Source organism: Phocoena sinus, chromosome 1, assembly GCF_008692025.1.
Source record: "Phocoena sinus isolate mPhoSin1 chromosome 1, mPhoSin1.pri, whole genome shotgun sequence".
In the NCBI taxonomy this organism is placed as follows: Eukaryota; Metazoa; Chordata; class Mammalia; order Artiodactyla; family Phocoenidae; genus Phocoena; species Phocoena sinus.
The window spans coordinates 76,271,117-76,290,417 of NC_045763.1; the positions used below are offsets into that span (position 1 = coordinate 76,271,117).

The following is a 19,301-nucleotide window of genomic DNA, read 5'->3' on the forward strand; positions in this document are numbered from 1 at the left end:
AGCAACTGCTGTTAGCCGTAGAGGTGCTACTACCACAGTCAAACCAGTGCTTGGCTTTTATTTTTAACCTTTTTTCTCTTTAGTTTTATAGATCATCTCATCAGTTAGGAGAGTGTGGTTAATAAAAAAGCAAACAAACAAAAACAATAACCAGTTACTGCTGGTGACTTATCTATCCTATTTACGTTCTCTACAGTTTGCAATTTCAGGCACTAAACAGCTAACTGGAGTTCTTCAGAGCCCTGACCTTTCCAACTCTTTAAGGAGTTTCTCGTTACTCTCTGGGGATACCCACCCCTGAGCAGAGGAAACACAGCTATTGGGAAACATTTTTCAAAGTGTGGTCTGAGAAGCTCTGGTCATAGACAAGCCTCCTCCAGGTGGTACATGGGGGTGGTCTCTAGTCCCTGGTTATATTAATGCTTATAACATGAAACTGCTTTATGTTTTTTATAATATATTTATTAACTGGTATGAGTTAATAAATATATTATCCAGTAGTTACATTAATTCTTTTTTTTTTAAAGTAAGAACTGGGCAGTACAGGTGGTCTGTGAGGTCTTTTGCTCAAACTAACAAACGAACTGAAAAAGGTTGAGAATGTCTGCATATGCTCTAATGAGTTTCTGTTTTAAGAGTCATTTTTTAAAGTTATTAATTTGGAGCATATTTATTTTAGAGTTCTTAACCCTAATTCCTGTAGTCAACAAAGAATCACAATATCTGGGAAGGCAGAACGACTTCATACTTACCCTCTGTCCAATAGGACCTTTAGGACCTGATATTCCAACAATGCCAGCATCTCCCTCAGGACCCTAGAAACACAATTTTAAAAAAGCCAAAATATGAACATTTAGTACATGAAATAACCTTGTACCAACGTATTAAGAATTGGCTCTTAAAAATGGGACTTGATAGTTAATGAAGTACAGGCTTAACTATTTTGGAGGAATTGTACTGAGGTCTACAATTTACTTCAAAAGACATCAAAAATGGATGGAGAGAGGAGGAGGTATAAATAGATGGGTAGGTACATAGTCAAGCAAGTAGAGTAAAATGTTTTGGTAGAATTTAGGTAATAGGTATATAGGTGTTTACTCATTCTCTCAACTTTATGTTTGAAATTTTTCAAATAAAATGTTTGGGAAAACAGAATGAGAAGAGACAAAAGCTAATTATTCCATAAAATTGCTAGGAAAATATATAGTTACATAAGTCAAAATTAACATATTCAAAACTCAAATATATTACTCTGTACCAACTGAAATTTTGCGATTAAAAAAACAAAAGCTCAAGTCAGAGATTAAATATTGGTATTTCAACATCTGTTTCTTGAACAGATGTTGAACATTGGTATTTCAACATAGAGATGAGCAGAAAATATGTAAACATACTTTGGGGCCTGGGAATCCTTGGAAACCTGTCAAACCTTGAATACCATGTTCTCCCTGCAATGTGAATAGATATGATAACCATTATTGTACGATGTTGGCCTGGTCTGTAGAACAAGTACTTCGTGAATTTCTGAGTTGTCACCTACAGACTGCCCTTTCATGCCAGGCTCTCCACATGGTCCTTGATCACCTTGTGCTCCTCGGTGACCTCTTTTACCTGGAATTCCAGGTTGACCAGGTAGCCCTTGTTCACCCTACAGACAAAAAAATAAAGGTTATCTTGACTTTAGAACCTATAAACATATTGGCTTTTAAATGAAATCTAAATACTGACCCATCCTCAGGCATGTGTACAAGGCACTAGAGAAGTCAAAATCTGCATGATCATTCTCCCCACCAATAGTTTCCATATACATAATATTTGATTACAATGAATGAGAAGTGTGGCAGCAGGGAAATAGAATTCCAGAGATTGTGGTCATGACTGTGGAAAGAGGAGGGAAGAGGGGCCTGCAAAAGTAGGAGGAGGATAGTGGGGCTACAGAGAGAATAGTGAGGGTGTAGGATGTGTGGAGGCGTTTGTATGCGATGGAACTTGTATTTTATTTGAATTGAAATTATTTTGCTGTGTTTTTCTTACATACAGAGATGATTCAGCTATCTGATATCAGAAACAGAGCAGAATCTCTTGAAGTGTGAACCCTGGTTTTTGCCATGAGTATCTTTTCAATTCCATCATGAATTTCAATTATCTGTTTCCCAAGATTCCTTTGATACCAGTCCTCTTTATCCCCTAAAAGTTCACTTTTAAGACATACTTTATTATCATTATTTTATTTTAAAAAGTCAAGTCCTTTTAAAATTTAGTTTTATTTTGTTTTTGAAGTGAGGGTTGCAATAGCTTTTACCATTTCTAAAAATAAACAAGAATCATGTGGGGTTTATAGATAAGGTACTGAAAAATGATGCTTGGTAGACTTTGACCAAAGCTTTAAGATTAGCAAATTATCCTTCACTGTATTGAGATAAAGATACAGCTTTGGGACTTGACAAACTGGATCTTTTTTTTTTTTTTTTTTTTTTTTTTTGCAGATTCACCCATAAAAGGTAGGGATCTTTCTTATTTATTTTCCTAGGTTTAGCATTTGCTCAGCTATCTTGTATTTCAGTGGAAAGGGATATTCATGGTATAAACATTAACAGAAAGGCTCAAACTTTAAACAGTAAGCTGCTGGGTCATCATTTTCAGTTTACCCATATGGGTCAGACTACCTAGAAATTCTTTATAAGTGGAAATCTGAAAATCAAATTAAGAGGTAATAATGATGAGGGTGCCAATGTCTTAATCCTAGTCTTTCATGAAATAGCATTAGATACGGGACTAGTCTCTTAGTTGTCTGGGTCAAATCTGCACTGAGATATTTCTAAGAGAGGTTTTGTATGGAAAGCCTATTGCCATGTGGCAATACTCCTGGCAATGAATGTTAAGACAAGACAATTACTATCACTTTGACTTTAAGAAGTAATCTGTACTCCTATCAGATTTATTAATTGGTTGGTTAGGTTCAGAAGTAGGGGAACAGGAAGTATAACTGAGAAAGTATGCAACTGGAAGTAAATAAGATTTTTCTGTTTTGGCGGAGAAGGTGGATGACAGAAAGGAAAGAAGAACCAAAATGAGTCAAAGAACATTTTTTAAAGCATCACCAGTCCTGGGTTTATGAGTAGTTTTGGCAAATGACATGCACTGTGGCTATCACGGGAGATGGCTATGTCAAGGCCACACACTTTCGTTTTTTCCTAATGTGTTTTCATGTTAGCCAAATTTTATTAAAAGCTATCAGTCTTACCATCCTGTGATCTAGCCAGTAAGCTCAGGGCCAGGAAGGATGGTCAATACTGCTCATCCATCAGAACAAACATGAAAGTACCTTCGGGCCTAGAACTCCTGGGCTTCCTGGAAGGCCCGATGAACCCTTTGCTCCTTGAGGACCTGGAGACCCAGCCAGTCCCATTCTTCCTGGGCTGCCTCTGACACCCTAAATAACACAGATAAGAAATGAAGACTGGTGCAGCTCCTAGAAAATCCATCCAGACGCTCAGTAAATGAAGGAGGGGTTGGTGTTCTGAAAGCCTACTGTTGATACACTGCCCAGGTTTGGGAGTTATCCTGGGCTTCTTTCCCAAATAAGTGAAATGTTTAAATGATGTTTTGGCTCACCTAAAATCTCTAATTATAGTTAATGTAATGGTCTTGGGTTTTTAAAATAAAAATACTGAGGCAGCACAAAGTCCACCTTTGTACTATCCACCAAAGTCAGTATCTTCTGACTAAGTAGCCTAGATGTGAAGTATGTTTGTCACATTCTAACTTTTTGTGTTATACTCCTGTGTGCATGCAACTCTAATGAACATACCCTTAAGAAGAATATTCTTCTTATTGTGGTCATTATTTCTCAATATATACAAATACCAAATCACTACATTGTACACTTGAAACATATGATGTTATATTGATTATATCTCAGTAAAAAAGAATATTCTAGTTTTCAATCACACGTGACTCCAGAAAATTTGCTTCAAATAGCTTAATTGGGAATAAAGTTAAGTAAGCAAACAGTATTTCCTCAAAGCCAAATCCTAAATCAAAGTTGGTAAACTATGGTTTGCAAGCCAAACCCAATCCATCCCCTCTTTTTGTAGAGCTTGTGAGCGAAGAATAGTTATTACATTTTCACATGTTGAAAAAATCAAAAGAAGAATAATATTTCAAGATGTGGAAATTACACGGAATTAGAGTTTCAGAATCTGTAAATAAAGTTTTATTAGAAAACAGTCATGCTCATTCATTTATATATTGTCTGTGACTGCTTTGTGCTATAATGTCATTGTGGCAGAGACTAAAAGGCACTCATTGCTTCCCACTACTGCTTGTTGCATTGCAAATTACAGTGATGCAATTATAACTTGACAGTGTTTTGAGAGGAACATATATTGACTCATTGTGAGACTTTATTATCAGTGCATATCTGTTGTATCAAAACAAGAAAAGAAGAAAACAGTGGGCTTTGAATGTTGTATTTTTAAGGCACAGTGGAATGTGGCTTATTTTGTGATCAAATTAGATGTGAAAGCTTTATTTATTATGCAATGACACTATAGTTTTGCTTAAAAAAGTACAATATACATCAACATTATCATACCAAGCACCTGACACAATATTCCCACCTCACAGAAGTGTAACAGTTAGAAAAATTAGGAAACCTAAAACGGAGTATCTTAACACAATAAAAATTCTTCACAAAAATTTGAAAATGAAGTTGCAACTAAAGTTTCTGAGTGGCTCATTTGTTAGTCCAACAAAGTTGCTTATTGATAGATTTAATTAAATCGTGCAGCAAAAATAAACTCGTTTCTTAGCATTTTGGCAAGAACAGTTGCTTAAAATGTCAAGGACACTGGAGCAGCATCAATAGTCAATTGAAAAATAAGGCAAATGCTTTCAAGTGGTTTTCCTTGCCTCTTGATTAATCGACAGATGTTAGTAATACTACTCAGCTGTTTATTTGAGGAGTCATTGCTGAGTTTGAAGTGCCTGAAGCATTAACCTGTATGAATAGTTTGTGGAGTGACTACAGGTAAGAATATTTTCAAGTAAGTTAAAACATTAAATCAATTCAACCTGAAGTGGTATCTGCTAAAATGTGATAAAACTGATGGCAATGGATAAGAGAAAGACTAACTAGACGAATTAACAAAACTTGTGAAAATGTTAAGATATTTAGAGCTATGTTTATTTATTGTATTATTCACTATCAGGTACTCTGAGGAAAATACTTGAATCTAGCATATGTTATCATTGACTCTTGTAAATTTAACCTTTGGTGGTTCTGTGAATTTTTTTTGTCAAAATAGAAACTGAATATCCTGACTTTCTCTAACATGTAGCAGTTTGATGGCTTAGCGGGGATAAAGTTTTATTGAGATTTTTGAGACTATGATTGAAGTTTTTTTGAATGAGAAGAACTGCCCTCAACCTCTATTATGGAATGATAAATGGCTTTAGAAATTAGATTTTGCTGCAGACTCATTTAATGCTTATCTATGAATTCAACCAAAAATTGCAGGGCAAAACAATGCTCACATGTGAAACATACTGTGCTAAAGTCATTTTGATGACAACTAATGTTTGAATCACAAGTAATGTCAAACAGCTTTATACACTTCCTGTGCTGTCAAAAATTAAAACAAGAAGTGAGATCTCCATTTCCACACAAATTTGCGGTGGGTAGATTTTCTGAGCTCAAACACTTTCAGCCTTTGAAAGTGAAAAGCATTTTCACTTTCAAAAGCATTTCTAAAGCATTTTTCAGACCTAGATGCAAGAAATTTCTATATTCAAAATCCATTTAACTGTTCACTTGAGGAGTTCAACCTATAACTTCAATTGGAAATGACTAATGTACAATATAATGACATTCTAAAAGGCAACTACCAAGAGAAGAATCTAACAGAATTTTATAAATTCCTTCCAAGCAATGAATATGCTCAATTAAAATCATATGCTCATGAACTGCAGTATTTGGCAGTACATATCTGTGTGAAAAGAATTTTCAAAGATGAAATATGTAAAACATGCAAAACTCATTCTAAGTCACATTAACAAATGAAATTTTGATGATAGGAAACTGTAATAAGCTAAATGTTATCCCCCTTGCAAAAGAATTCTGTTTTTCTCATTAGTAGACTTGTATCACAAAAAATTATACTACATTAATATATTTTAAATTTCATAAATAAAAATTTTGTGAAAACTTATTTTCTTTCTTGTTATGTAAGTTCTTAAGTAATACCCTTGATTTTGCCTCTTGCCTTGCAAACTCAAAAACAGTTATTAATATTTACAGAAAAATTTTGCTGACCCCTGTTCTAGGAGATGATTGCTACTTTCTGAGTTGATTCCTGGGATAATAAATTGGGTCGTGTAATAGTTGTTCCATGCATTCAACAATATTTGTTGAATATCATCTATGTGTAAAGAAGGTATCATGAGAAGCCCTGTGGAGAATACAAATATAAATAAGATATGGTTTTTATTTTTAAGAAGCTTAAAATTAAGTTAAATAGACTGTAACATAAATAGTTATAATAAAGGCAGAAATGTAAAAAAAAATAAAGACCAGATGAGAAAAGAGATATAAATACTAGAAATGTTCTGAAGAGGGGACGTTACCTTTGGTGCTAATTAGAAAAGAAATTACTGAGAAGGTAGGGTTAACTGGATCATAAGGTAAAGCTGTTTCCCTTAGAGTTATAAATGTGGTAGGAGAGATAACTGACTCCAGATACACTAGACTCATTTCTGTGGAAGGCCTGCTTGGGAGAATAGGATTTAAAAGGTAAAGCCAATTTTGAATTTAATGCTAAAGCACTTTTCCTCTTTTTAAAAAATGTTTCCTCCAAATTATCACATATCTTTTTATTCTCTTACTAGTGGTAAAAAAATAGTTCAATATATTAAAAAATTACCTTTTCTAAGCAGATTTTCTTCATGATCACAAAACTCACTAAAATAATGAATAAAATCATTTTTTCTATCACTATCACTAGGTGCCATGTACTATGCTCAGTGCTTAGGACACAGGCTCACATTCCTTAGCTTGACCTTCAAATCTTTTTTTTTGTCCCAATCTACATCAGCCATTTTATCTCTCACCATTTATCTATATTAGTGGCTCTCAATATTTGTAAGGAACCATTATGAGGGCAAAATCTATATAGGGAGGGAGGAAGGGAGGGGGGCATGACAGAGGGAGGGAGAGGCAAGGGAGAGAGAGAGAGATCCACATTGTGGACTTAGGATTCAGGTGGTGTGGTTCTTCCACGTTGCTTGCACCTTATCCTAAGTCATTAACCTACGCTAGTTCTTTCCCTTTGCTTCTTGCTATGTGTTTTACATCGATTTGATTTAATTTGGTCTGGGAGCCTTTTGGTTCCATATCTCTGGGATAGATTATCTGGTAGTGTACTTTCCATATGAACTATGAGAACCCTGGAGACATGAGATGGTGCCATTGTAGAGCTCATCAATACAAATGAAAGCAAATCCAGTCATAGTCATTTGAGACTGTGGGATACAGAATTTCAAAAATGTTCAGGGAAGGGACTTCCCTGGCGGTCCAGTGGTTAAGACTTTGCCTTTCAATGCAGGGGGTGTGGGTTCGATCCCTGGTCGGGGAGCTAAGATCCCACATGCCTCAGGGCCAATAAACCAAAACATAAAACAGAAGCAGTATTGTAACAAATTCAATAAAAACTTAAAAAAATGTTCAGGAAAGATATAAGTGTTATACCAATGGCCAGGATTCTAATGGGAATATGACTATAGGAAAGGCAAGTTTTAAAAACAAAATTCAGATGAATAGTGCCCTTCCCAATAAAAACAAAAAGAGGTTGAAAAACCTGAAGAAACCAGTGGCCTAAAGAGAAAGCAGATTTTACAAGGTCATAAATAAAAGATGGAAGGAAGGACATGTAAGCCAGGAAGAAAACAAATAGACCAGCAAAGTCGCTCCAGAATTAAACTAGGTGAAAGGTTATAAAATACGAATGAGTACAGAATTTAAAAAAATAATAATGGGTTGTCTTTCAAGACTGAGCGTATCCTGTGTCTGGCCGTATTAGACAACTAGTGATCCCAGTTGGAGAGGAGATGTATCACGTGAAAGATCACCCTAGATGACTTTAGGACACCTCAACATTCTGGAGTTCTAAAATAGTACCACTTTACCTCACTTTACTTGTAAGTTTAGGTATTTTTAAAAATCTTTATTCTCCAACAGAAAAAAAAGGTATCTTTTGGGTGATACATGAACAATGGACATGCAAAGACTGCTGAACATTCCTGAGGTCAATAAGTATTTTTAGTGAGAATAATAAAGACCATATGACTAGTCCTTGGGGTTAACTGTACACGAGAAACTTCATTTTACTTGCAGCGCTATCAGACATTGTAACACAGCACGATAAATATGTTCCAAATCATTTACTGTTCACATTGGTTTCTTAGAGAGAAATTTGAGGAAAGTAGCAGAGTGTTCTGTACAAAGTTCCAAGCAATGTTTCATACAAGTAGAGAACAAACATTTCTTATTATGAATATACAGATGGATGAGTAATTCTGCTTTCAAGAGAAACAGATACTAATCCCTAGGAATTCCTTCCAGTGTTTTCTAAATGATTTGTCTAAAACCAATCAGCAAAGCGTAAGTCACTGCGAGCAAATTTTAAAAAGTAAATAAAATCAGAATTACCATTAATTTGTTCAGAGATGCTGAGACCAATCAATAGTTTACCTGAGTCTTAAAAAAGTTAGTAAGATGATAAGAGTACATGATGTCTCATGGCCAAAAACTTCCATTATCCTCAGATAGAAGGCAGTCTCCCTGCTGAAATTGGTTTTGACTCTGTAAGAAAGTGTCAGTTTTTACAGGACTGAAGCTGATGGCTGCTTAAGCTTTGGGTTTCTAAGGAAACAAGTACTTGGATCAGTAATGACAATAATGTCAACCACAACGACAAGAGCTACTTTTTATTGCTTACTTTTTATTGCGTGTCTTCTATGTATAAGAAACTGTAATGGCAATATGGTTGTGTTGTTTTATTTAATCTGATGTCAGTTAAGGAAAGAAAAGGAAGTTGCTTTCCACTTTGACTTCCCCGTGCAGAAAGGAAGGAATAGTTTTAAGTCTGCCTTCATCCTGGAACTAAATGGAAAGATCTGGTAAGGAAAATGGGGCTAACTACACATATTAGAGGACAGACACAGAGACAAATTTTGGAACAATGATGACTGGTTTGCATTTAATAGTGAAACATACCAAAGAGAACGTTATGCTGTTTGTTATTTCCCCGGCCCCTTGGTGTAGCTGTCTTATTCTCATTAGAATTAAAACAAATATATGAAGAAATAGAATGTGCTAAATAAAGGCAACGATAGAAATCCACATTTTAAAGAGGATTAGCAAAGGAATACTATCTTTAAAGTTTTGAGTAAAATGAAATTTTTTAATGTGAATTTCACTGATTTTTCAATAGTAGATCAATAAATTTAAAACTACACTTAACTTAAATTAGTTGATGTTTTAATCTAAAATAAAATTACTAGGAAAACATTTTTTTCCTTTCCCTACAGCCAAGCACCCTCCTCTGTGCTCACAGCTTATGTTTATATAGTTACTTGCTGTATGAGAAAATAGTAATTAAAACTAATTTACTTTCTGTAGTATAAAAAATAAATGCGACGACCTAATTTTTTTTTGCATAATATTAGGCAACGTAAGTACAGTATTTTTAAAGCCAGCAAACCAGTGGATTATAAAAGTAATACTTTGCTTCCTTTACTCCAAGCAACTAAAAACACTTCTGTTTAAGTAGGAATTTCTCATTTTATTTGGCTTACTAAATATATCCCTCCTAGGAAAGAACTGGCTATTTAAAAATATGTGGGGTAGTAATTATTAGGTGATTATATGCAAGGCTACACTATAATAAATACTATAGCAGTCATAACATTTTCCTGTAGGGGCAATCATAAATAATGTGGCCAAAATGTTAGAAATAAGATTTATGAATGAGCTGTATACCAACGTTAGGAGGTAACTTTAGCTTTGAATCACTAAACGTGTTAATGCCTATGGAACTTGGAGTGGGATTGAATTGAGGCAAGTCTTAAGGTAGTGAAGGTAGGTCTGCTTGACTCAAGTCCATTCCCAAGAGCATACACAACTAACTCTTGTTCAGTTTCAATGGATACAGGCATTTCAACATTGTAGTACCTCACAGAAATTAGTTACTCATTTTCATAGAACAATTGGTCATTTATCATTCTTGCAAAATGGACAGTTTCAAATGCCACTATAATATTGGACAAAATAAGTGTAGCCTATGAAATCTCCTTTACCCAGGCCTCAGCCTATAATCACGGGACTAACGGAGTGAAGGACGATATTTCATCTATTCTTTGACTCTTAGCATGACTAGGCATTCATACCACCATGAAGAAATGAATGTCCATCCTTCTCTCAAAAATAACAAATCTGTACCCATACTATCTTGCTTGATCCTCGGCTAATCCTATTATCATGCCAAACTTTTTCCTGCCTACAGGTCTTTTCATTTTGGGTTTTTCACATGGCAAGTTCTTCCCTCATTCTTAAGTACTTGGGTCAGTCTTACCTTCAGTCCTTAGTTCAAGTGTAAGCCTTCTCAGTGAGGCTGCTATAGTCTATTCCATCTATAAGCTATTTCGCATTACACTTTATCTCAAAATCTATTTCCCATTATGCTTTCTTTCATAGCACTTCCACAATTTAGAATTACTTGATTTGTTTATAGACTACTACCCAATTATTAGGTTGATTCATATTAAATTGTGACTTTTTTTAACGTCAAAAATGGTCAAATGTCAGCAATTTCCTGCTGTTGCACGTATATTCCATGAGGGCTTTTCTTTGCCCATCTTGTTCACTGCTGTCTTCCCTAACTCCGGGCTCATATTGTAACTGAGCAGGACTCTATGGGGCGTTCCCGGGACAGACCCATCCCCCATAGCCTCTGCTTTAGCTCCCCTCTGAAGTATCTAGATGATAGTATCTGATGCACATTTCCTGAGTTGCTTTACAGATACTAAAATCCCCACTAAATGGAAGAAATTAACTACTTGATGACCATGAGCACATAGCCCCCAGTCCCACAGGTGCCTAAGCATTGATAATGTTAACCCCTCTGACACACCACCCTGTAACCTCACCATCAACCAGAGAATTTTTTATGAGCTAATCACATATCCTGTGACACCCCTCCCTCACCTCGCCTTTAAAAATGCTTTGCTGAAACCCATCCGGGAGTTTGGGCTTTTTGAGCACTAGCTGACCAGGACTCCTTGTATGGTGCCTTACAATAAATGTTGCACTTTCCTTCACCACAACGTGGTGTCAGTAGATTGGCTTTACTGTGTGCAGGCTAGTGGATCCAAGTTTCATTCAATAACACTGTTACGTACTAAACAAATATTTGTTCACTGAATGTTAGACTAGCCATGAAAATTATTATGAAAAGATAGTAACTCAATAAGTGCATGCACCGTACTAAGCACTTCACATACAAGATCTCATTTGGTTCTCATAAAAACCATATGAATTAGATATTATTGTACTAATTTTATAGGTGATTCTTAAGTAGCGAACACATCTTAATTTTAAACTCAGGTTCCCAAAGTCATAGTTATTATGCAAAGGACATTTATTCTTCAAATATTTATTGAGCTTCTTCTAAATGGGACTGACACTATGCTAAGTGCTAGGGATACAAAGACAAATAAAACAGAATCCACGTTCTATAGAAGTTTACAAATGCCTGAGGGAGAAAGACATGAAGATCAGTAATTAGAACCCATATGAGCCATGCTCTGATGGAATCAATGTACAGCGTGTACAGAAGTTCAAGCAGGCATGCTTAACTTTGACTGGAGAGTCCAAGGAAGAGATAACAGTTCAATTGAGTCCTGAAAGATCAAGAAGTTGTTCCTCCTAGGGAAAGATGGAAGAGTCTTCCAAGCAGAGGGAATAAATTACACGTACAAAGCCATGAAAGTGAGGGAAATACACAGAATTTGGGGCAATGTCTAAGATATTAAGCATACTTGAAAAAAGTGTAGCACAGTGGTTAAAACACAGGCTCTGAATCTAGATTGTGTGATTCTGAATTCTGGCTCTATTGTTTGTTGTCTGTGTGACCTTGGGCGAGTTACTGTGAGTCTCAGGTTCCTTTTCTGTAAACTGAAGATAATAGGTATACCTATGTCATGGGGTTTTGGTGAGAATTAAACAACATCATATATATTCAGCACCTGGAATAGTGCATGGCACATAGTATTAAAAAAAAATTTTTTTTGCACGTTTTAACATCTTTATTGGAGTATAATTGCTATACAATGTTGTATTAGTTTCTGCTGTATAACAAAGTGAATCAGCTGTATGCATACATGTATCCCCATATCCCCTCCCTCTTGCGTCTCCCTCTCACCCTCCCTATCCCACCCCTCTAGGTGGTCACAAAGCACCGAGCTGATCTCCCCGTCCTGGCACATATTATTTAATAACTGTTAGACTAAAATACACAGCACATGTGAATAGTAAGGTAGAATGTAAGACTGGAAATGTAAAACAGGCCAGATCCTAAAGGAACAATATTCCACAAAGAGTATGAACTTTATTGGATTCGGAGTCACTGAAGCGGCAACTAGGAAGGTTACTTCCTTTAGCGAGTCTTTCATTTTGTTGCTAATAAGCAGCCAGACAGGCTGAGTTCTGTCTGCTCTGGAACAGTTCCTAATGAGCAGTAAATGGGCCAAAACAAGCAGAGGGTGGAGAAGAGAGAGAAAGTAGCAATCAGGATAAACCCTAACTGGATAATCAACCCCTTAATAATCAAGAGGTGACAGGATTTGATGAATGTAGATCTGGCTGATGCCGGTATGTTTCTTCCTCCAAAATACTAAGAAATATATCTTCCTGGAAACAGAAGTTTCTTTAGGGTGACCAGCTCATAAACTAGAGAACACACAACCCAGAGGGATGCCAGGACTGCTGGTGTTCCTAACAGAGGCTTCTACAGGGCTCCTGCTACTCTATGCTTGGCTCATGAGTGGGCTGATGAAGTGTGTTTTTCCTTCTTAGACTGGACACAATTCACAAGTGGAAAATGCAAGAATTTCAACGTTCTTTTAGGACAAGCATCTCATTTTAGACAACACTTAAGCCTATGTTCACCTGAGAAAGTGCATAGTCAAGACTGAAAGGCCTTGGGCTTCCCTGGTGGCGCAGTGGTTGAGAGTCCGCCTGCCGATGCAGGGGACGCGGGTTCGTGCCCCAGTCCGCGAGGATCCCACATGCTGCTGAGCGGCTGGGCCCGTGAGCCATGGCCGCTGAGCCTGCGCGTCTGGAGCCTGTGCTCCGCAACGGGAGAGGCCACAACAGTGAGAGGCCCGCGTACCGCAAAAAAAAAAAAAAAAAAAAAAAAAAAGATTGAAAGGCCTTGATTTGTCCTGAGTCAAGCTGTTAGTTTTGTTTCTTTCCCTTTTTTCCAATAACCAATTTTATAGTTGCAGCAGTGAAAAATAAAAAAAATGGGTAAGGCTTCATTTTGATGACAAATAGATTTATGATCTTTGCAGGGAAAAGTTGTTTTCCTTTTTCATAAATGAAAACAGCATGGTAGACTCATTTACTACAGATGTGCTAAAGTTGCCTAGTCTCAAAACACTCATTTATACAGAAGGAAATTCACATAGTCAACTGTGAGCCTCCCCAATACTATCCTTCAGTTATAGTCACATGACTTTAAAAAACCATTGAAACTGCAGTGTGAATGTGCCAGGAATACTTTAACTCCTTTGGCCACATCAAAAAAAAAGAAAGAACATTGTTTAGGAAAATCAGGCAGTTGCATAATGCTAGAAATCCCAGAATAAATATTTTTCTCAGTGGAAAAATCCAGCAGTCTTTAAAGGTAAGCCAAAAAGCACTATGGTGCCATGATTTGAAAAAAAGAAACAACGACAAAAAAAAAGACCAATGGAAAGATGTCCTTATCCTTGTTGAAAATATTCCAGGGAATTTGCTAGTATTACTTTCTCTTAAGCAGTTTTTCTATTACCATAGTAGGTTTCAGAAATAATTATCTTAGAAATCACTTTTCCTAATGACCAGTTTAGCCACTGTACCTAATTTCACTGAACAGACTTGTCCCTTATAAAGTATTATAACTAATTTCATATCAGATATTCTACAGGGAGCAGAAACATTTGTGGAAAGTATTTCCGTATTCATAAATACCAATATCATGTGTAAACCTTGGGGTTGAAAGGGGATTCTTCAAGGGAAAGTTATTTTGTTTTTATTTCAATGGTTACAAAATGCTTCAGTACTTATGACATCCTGATTTCTAAGTATGCATGTAAATCTTTTCTAACATTCTTTGAAAATGCTAAAAAGTAGGAGACAATGAGTTACGATCTGATACCTAATTGCTTACTAATGGAAATACCAGATGCCACTCAACTTCATGGCCCTGTGAGGTATACTGCAGCAGTATTCAACATTATTGTAATTCATTTCAATTTTTTCACCACAGAATTCAATGAGCTTTTTATACTAGTCATATATAAAGGGATATGTGGCTCAGAATCTGTTTTTTTTAATGACCTCCAATTAGAAGTAGAATAACTTACTAAGTGGAGTTAGAATATGCATGTTTTGTTATCTGACCAATTCATACTCAGATTCTTTTTTCCCTTGATTTTAAGTCTTCAGTCTCTCCATCTCTACTAAGTCCCTCTAGCATTTAAATATGGTAAGGCTCGCTCATTTAAAAATAACTTTCTACCTTAGCCTCAGTTTCTTCTCCAGTTATTGCCCTACCTTCTCCTTCAGAGCCAACTTTCTCCATTCGATTGTCTGCATATCTTGATTTCCTCATACCCTCTCACTCCTCAAGCACTCCAATCCTGTTTCTGACCCCACTAATCAAATCAAATACTCACTTGCTAAAGTTACCAATGACCTCCATATACTAAAATACAATGATGATAATTTTATCTTGTTAGATTTCTGTATTAGGTGGGGGGGGCGGTCCTTATTTGCAAACATCAAAAACCAATTAAGCAAAAAATTTACTGAAAAGATATTGAGTAGCTCATATAATCACAGATAAATCTAGAAAACCAGGTTTGGAAAATGGGTAGAATTAAAAGAAGACTAGGCAGCCAGAATTTAGATACTGTAGTGAGCACCAGACCAGCTGCTGGACATTGACCGCAGTCATCCTTGGACACTGAGTGCCACTGAAAGTTACTGCAACTGCCACCAGAACGGAATCTCCATTATCGCTGCTTCTGTCTTACTAACTCTGCAATGGAAGGTGTGGGTGAATATAACTGATTTCTTAGGCCTGGGTCATAGGCCTACATTCTTGTTTCAAAGACGGAGTGGAAGGTAAGAGTCTAGACTTTTTGACTTCAGTAGTAGAAGGTGGCTTGCCATCAAGACTCAAAAAAGAAAGGAAACATAAAAATTTTTGAACATAAAAATGGGGTCAAGATGCTGAGTAGCCAAAAAACAAAACCAAAAACAGAATAAAACACATGTCCAACAAACTCTCTCATGATGATTAGACACAGTCGATAACTTTCTCCTTGATATATTCTTAAGCTCCCATGACATTACATTCTTTTTCTCCTATCTATTATGGCGACTCCGTCTCACACTCCTTTGTCATCTCCTCTTCCTTCTTTACCTGACTTCTAAATGTTAGAATTCCTCACCACTTGGTTCTGGACCTTCTTTCCACTGTTTATCTAATATTTGTGTGTGTTTTTCTTCATTTGCTCCCTATGTCCATTCACTGCCCCTTCTCTATGTTGCTATTTGTATTGAGTCTTCTGACCCATGAACATAGTGTATACACCATTTAACATTTGGGTCTTCTTTAATTTCTGTCAGCAATGTTTTACAGTTTTCAGTATCAAGTTTGCACAGTTTTTGGGGGTCAGATTATCCCATTTTGATACAGTAAGTACTGCTTTTTAAATGTCAATTTCTGATTGTTCATTGAGTATAGAGAAATACAATTCTTTTTTTTTTTTTTTTTCGGTACGCAGGCCTCTCACTGTTGTGGCCTCTCCTGCTGTGGAGCACAGGCTCTGGACGCGCAGGCTCAACAGCCATGGCTCACGAGCCCAGCTGCTCCGTGGCATGTGGGATCTTCCTAGACCAGGGCATGAACCCGTGTCCCCTGCATCGGCAGGCAGACTCTCAACCACTGCCACCAGGGAAGCCCCTACAATTCATTTTTGTATATTGATATTGTATCCTGCAATCTTGCTAGATTCAATTATTAGTGGGTTTTTTTTGGTAGATTCTGAAGGATTTTCTACATAGATGATCGTGTTGTCTGTGAATAAAGACAGTTTTATTTCTTCCATTCCAATCTGGGTGGCTTTTATTTCTTTTTCTTTTACTGACTAGAACCATTAGTAGAAGCTCCAGTACAGTGCTGAATGTATCATATAAATGTGAGAGGATAATAAAGATATCTGTTGGCATATGAGGCCTTGGAAGGTTTATCTCACAAACACCTACATTGAAAATACTTTTTGGAGGAAGTACTCAAATAATAATAAAAACAAATTCAGGAGGTTCTATAAGGAATACTGAGAGTAATAGTGACTGAATAGCTTAATTAAGTTTACTACTATGTTAAAAAAAGAAACAAAGGAAATAAAAAGAGAAAGTAGGTCAGAATGGCCATCATCAAAAAATCTACAAACAACAAATGCTGGAGAGGGTGTGGAGAAAATGGAACCTTCCTACACTGTTGGTGGGAATGTAAATTGGTACAGCCACTATTGAGAACAGTTTGGAGGTTCCTTAAAAAACTAAAAATAGAACTACCATATGATCCAGCAATCCCACTCCTGGGCATATATCTGGAGAAAACCATAATTCAAAAAGATACATGCACCCCAACGTTCACTGCAGCACTATTTACAATAGCCAGGACATAGAAGCAACCTAAATGTGCAGCAACAGATGAATGGATAAAGAAGATATGGTACATATATACAATGGAATATTACTCAGCCATAAAAAAGAACGAAATACTGCCATTTCCAGCAACATGGATGGACCGAGAGATTGTAATACTGAGTGAAGTAAGTCAGACAGAGAAAGACAAATACCATATGATATCGCTTATATGTGGAATCTAAAAAAAGGGTACAAATGAACTTATCTACAAAACAGAAACAGAGTTACACATGTAGAAGACAAACTTATGGTTACCAGTGGGAAAGGGGGGAGGGATAAATTGGGAGATGGGGACTGACATACACACATTACTATATATAAAACAAATAACTAATAAGGACCTATTGTATAGCATAGGGAACTCTACTTAATACTTGTAACAGCCTATATGGGAAAAGAATCTAAAAAAGAGTGGATATATATATATGTATAAATGATTCACTTTCCTGTACACCTGAAACTAACACAACATTGTAAATCAATTATACTCCAATAAAATTTTTTTTTTTCTTCTGCGGTACGCGGGCCTCTCACTGTTGTGGCCTCTCCCATTGTGGAGCACAGGCTCCGGGCGCGCAGGCTCAGCGGCCATGGCTCACGGGCCCAGCCGCTCCACGGCATGTGGGATCCTCCCGGACCGGGTCACGAACCCGTGTCCCCTGCATCGGCAGGCGGACTCTGAACCACGGTGCCACCAGGGAAGCCCCACCAATAAAAATTTTTTTAAAAATCAGAATAAGTTAAAAAAAAAGAGAATGTAAATGCATGAGAATTATAAGTCAAGATTCAAGGTAATATCAAAAAATGATGAAGGGAAAGAGTGGTTTATAGAAACAAAAGGACATGAGAACAAACACAAGTACTTGTTTTGTTAGAGGGAAGATACAGTTACTGATTTATTAAACAAATCACTAGAGTTAAACAAGGACATATTTCGTTCTTAAATTTGGGGCAGCTGCCACAAGAACATCAACTGAAAGAGAATAGGTAACTTTTAAACCTGCATAAGAGAATTCAATCTATCCACTGGAAATCAGAAAATAAGAAAAAAGAAACAAAAACCCCCAAAGATAGTATAGGACAAGGAAAATACAGAATTAACATGGCAAAATATTCTTAATAGAGGAATTTTAGATGCATTCTCTCTAAGATTTCAAGCAGTAGAAGGAGGTCTGCTATTACTGCTACTGTTTAAGATAGTATTGAGGGTCCCTATCCACCTATGTGGAAAGAAAAAAAATGAGTTTAAGAAAAGAGTTAAAGCTGCCATTGTTTGAAGATATTACCTACCTAAAAATCCAATAGGATCACAATAGCAAATTATTAGAAATAAAAAAATCCAGTTGTGTAGAATGTAATCTAAATCAGTAATATTTAAGTAAGTAATAAGTAACTAGAAAATAAAATAAAAAATAAGAATACATAAGGCCTTTATTGAGGGGCCATATTTAATATTGATAAGAACAAAGAATATGGAGTTAGACTGCCTTTGTAGCTATGTGACTATGAAAATGACAATTTTTTTCTGTATAAAATAAGGATGATAATTGTATCTATAATATTGTAAAGATTAAATGAGTTAATACAGTAAAACATTTATCATGGTACCTGGCACATACTAAGTATTATATAACTTTTTACCATTATTATTATGGAGAAAATCTATTATAAGATCTTATATTGATAAGATGACAAGAATATTTTATCTCACATAGATAATTAAAAGGTTAAGAGATTAATTTTCCCCAAATAAATCTAAGGCAAACCCAGTGATAATTCAAGTTTATGTTCTGTTTTTAAAGAAACTCAAATCTAATCTCGAATATATGTGGTAGAAGTGTAAAGAATGGGCCTTGCCCTACTAAATATGGGGACATAAGACAAAGCCATAGTAATAAAAACGATGTGATAATACAAATAGACCAGAGATCAGCCAAGTTGTTCTGTAAAAAGGCTGGATAGTAGATATTTTAGCCCATGTGGGCCACTGGTCTCTGTTGCAACTACTCAACCCTGTCATGTAGTGCAAAAGCAGCTATCTGTAAACAAATGACCGTGGCTGTGTGCCAATAAATTTATGAATACTGAAATTTGAATTTCATGTAATTTTCGTGTGCCACAATATTCTTTTTATTTTTCTCTATCATTAAAAATGTAAAAACCATTTAGCTCACTGGCCATAGGAAAATAGGCTGATTTGGTTTACCAGGTGTAGTTTTTTGACACAGGGAACAGATTGCTGATGAACTTAAATAGTGTT

General features: G+C 36.1%; 1 protein-coding gene across 1 annotated transcript in view; it reads right to left on the minus strand.

The window, feature by feature from the left end:
- COL24A1 (collagen type XXIV alpha 1 chain) overlaps positions 1-19,301 on the minus strand; it is a 368,814-nt gene that overhangs the window by 35,861 nt on the left and 313,652 nt on the right. The window contains exons 47-50 of the mRNA XM_032642687.1: positions 3,326-3,433; positions 1,541-1,648; positions 1,395-1,448; positions 753-815 (exon numbers count right to left, since the gene is read on the minus strand). Coding sequence (XP_032498578.1) covers positions 753-815; positions 1,395-1,448; positions 1,541-1,648; positions 3,326-3,433 — 333 coding nt within the window. The remainder of the gene's footprint in view (positions 1-752; positions 816-1,394; positions 1,449-1,540; positions 1,649-3,325; positions 3,434-19,301) is intronic.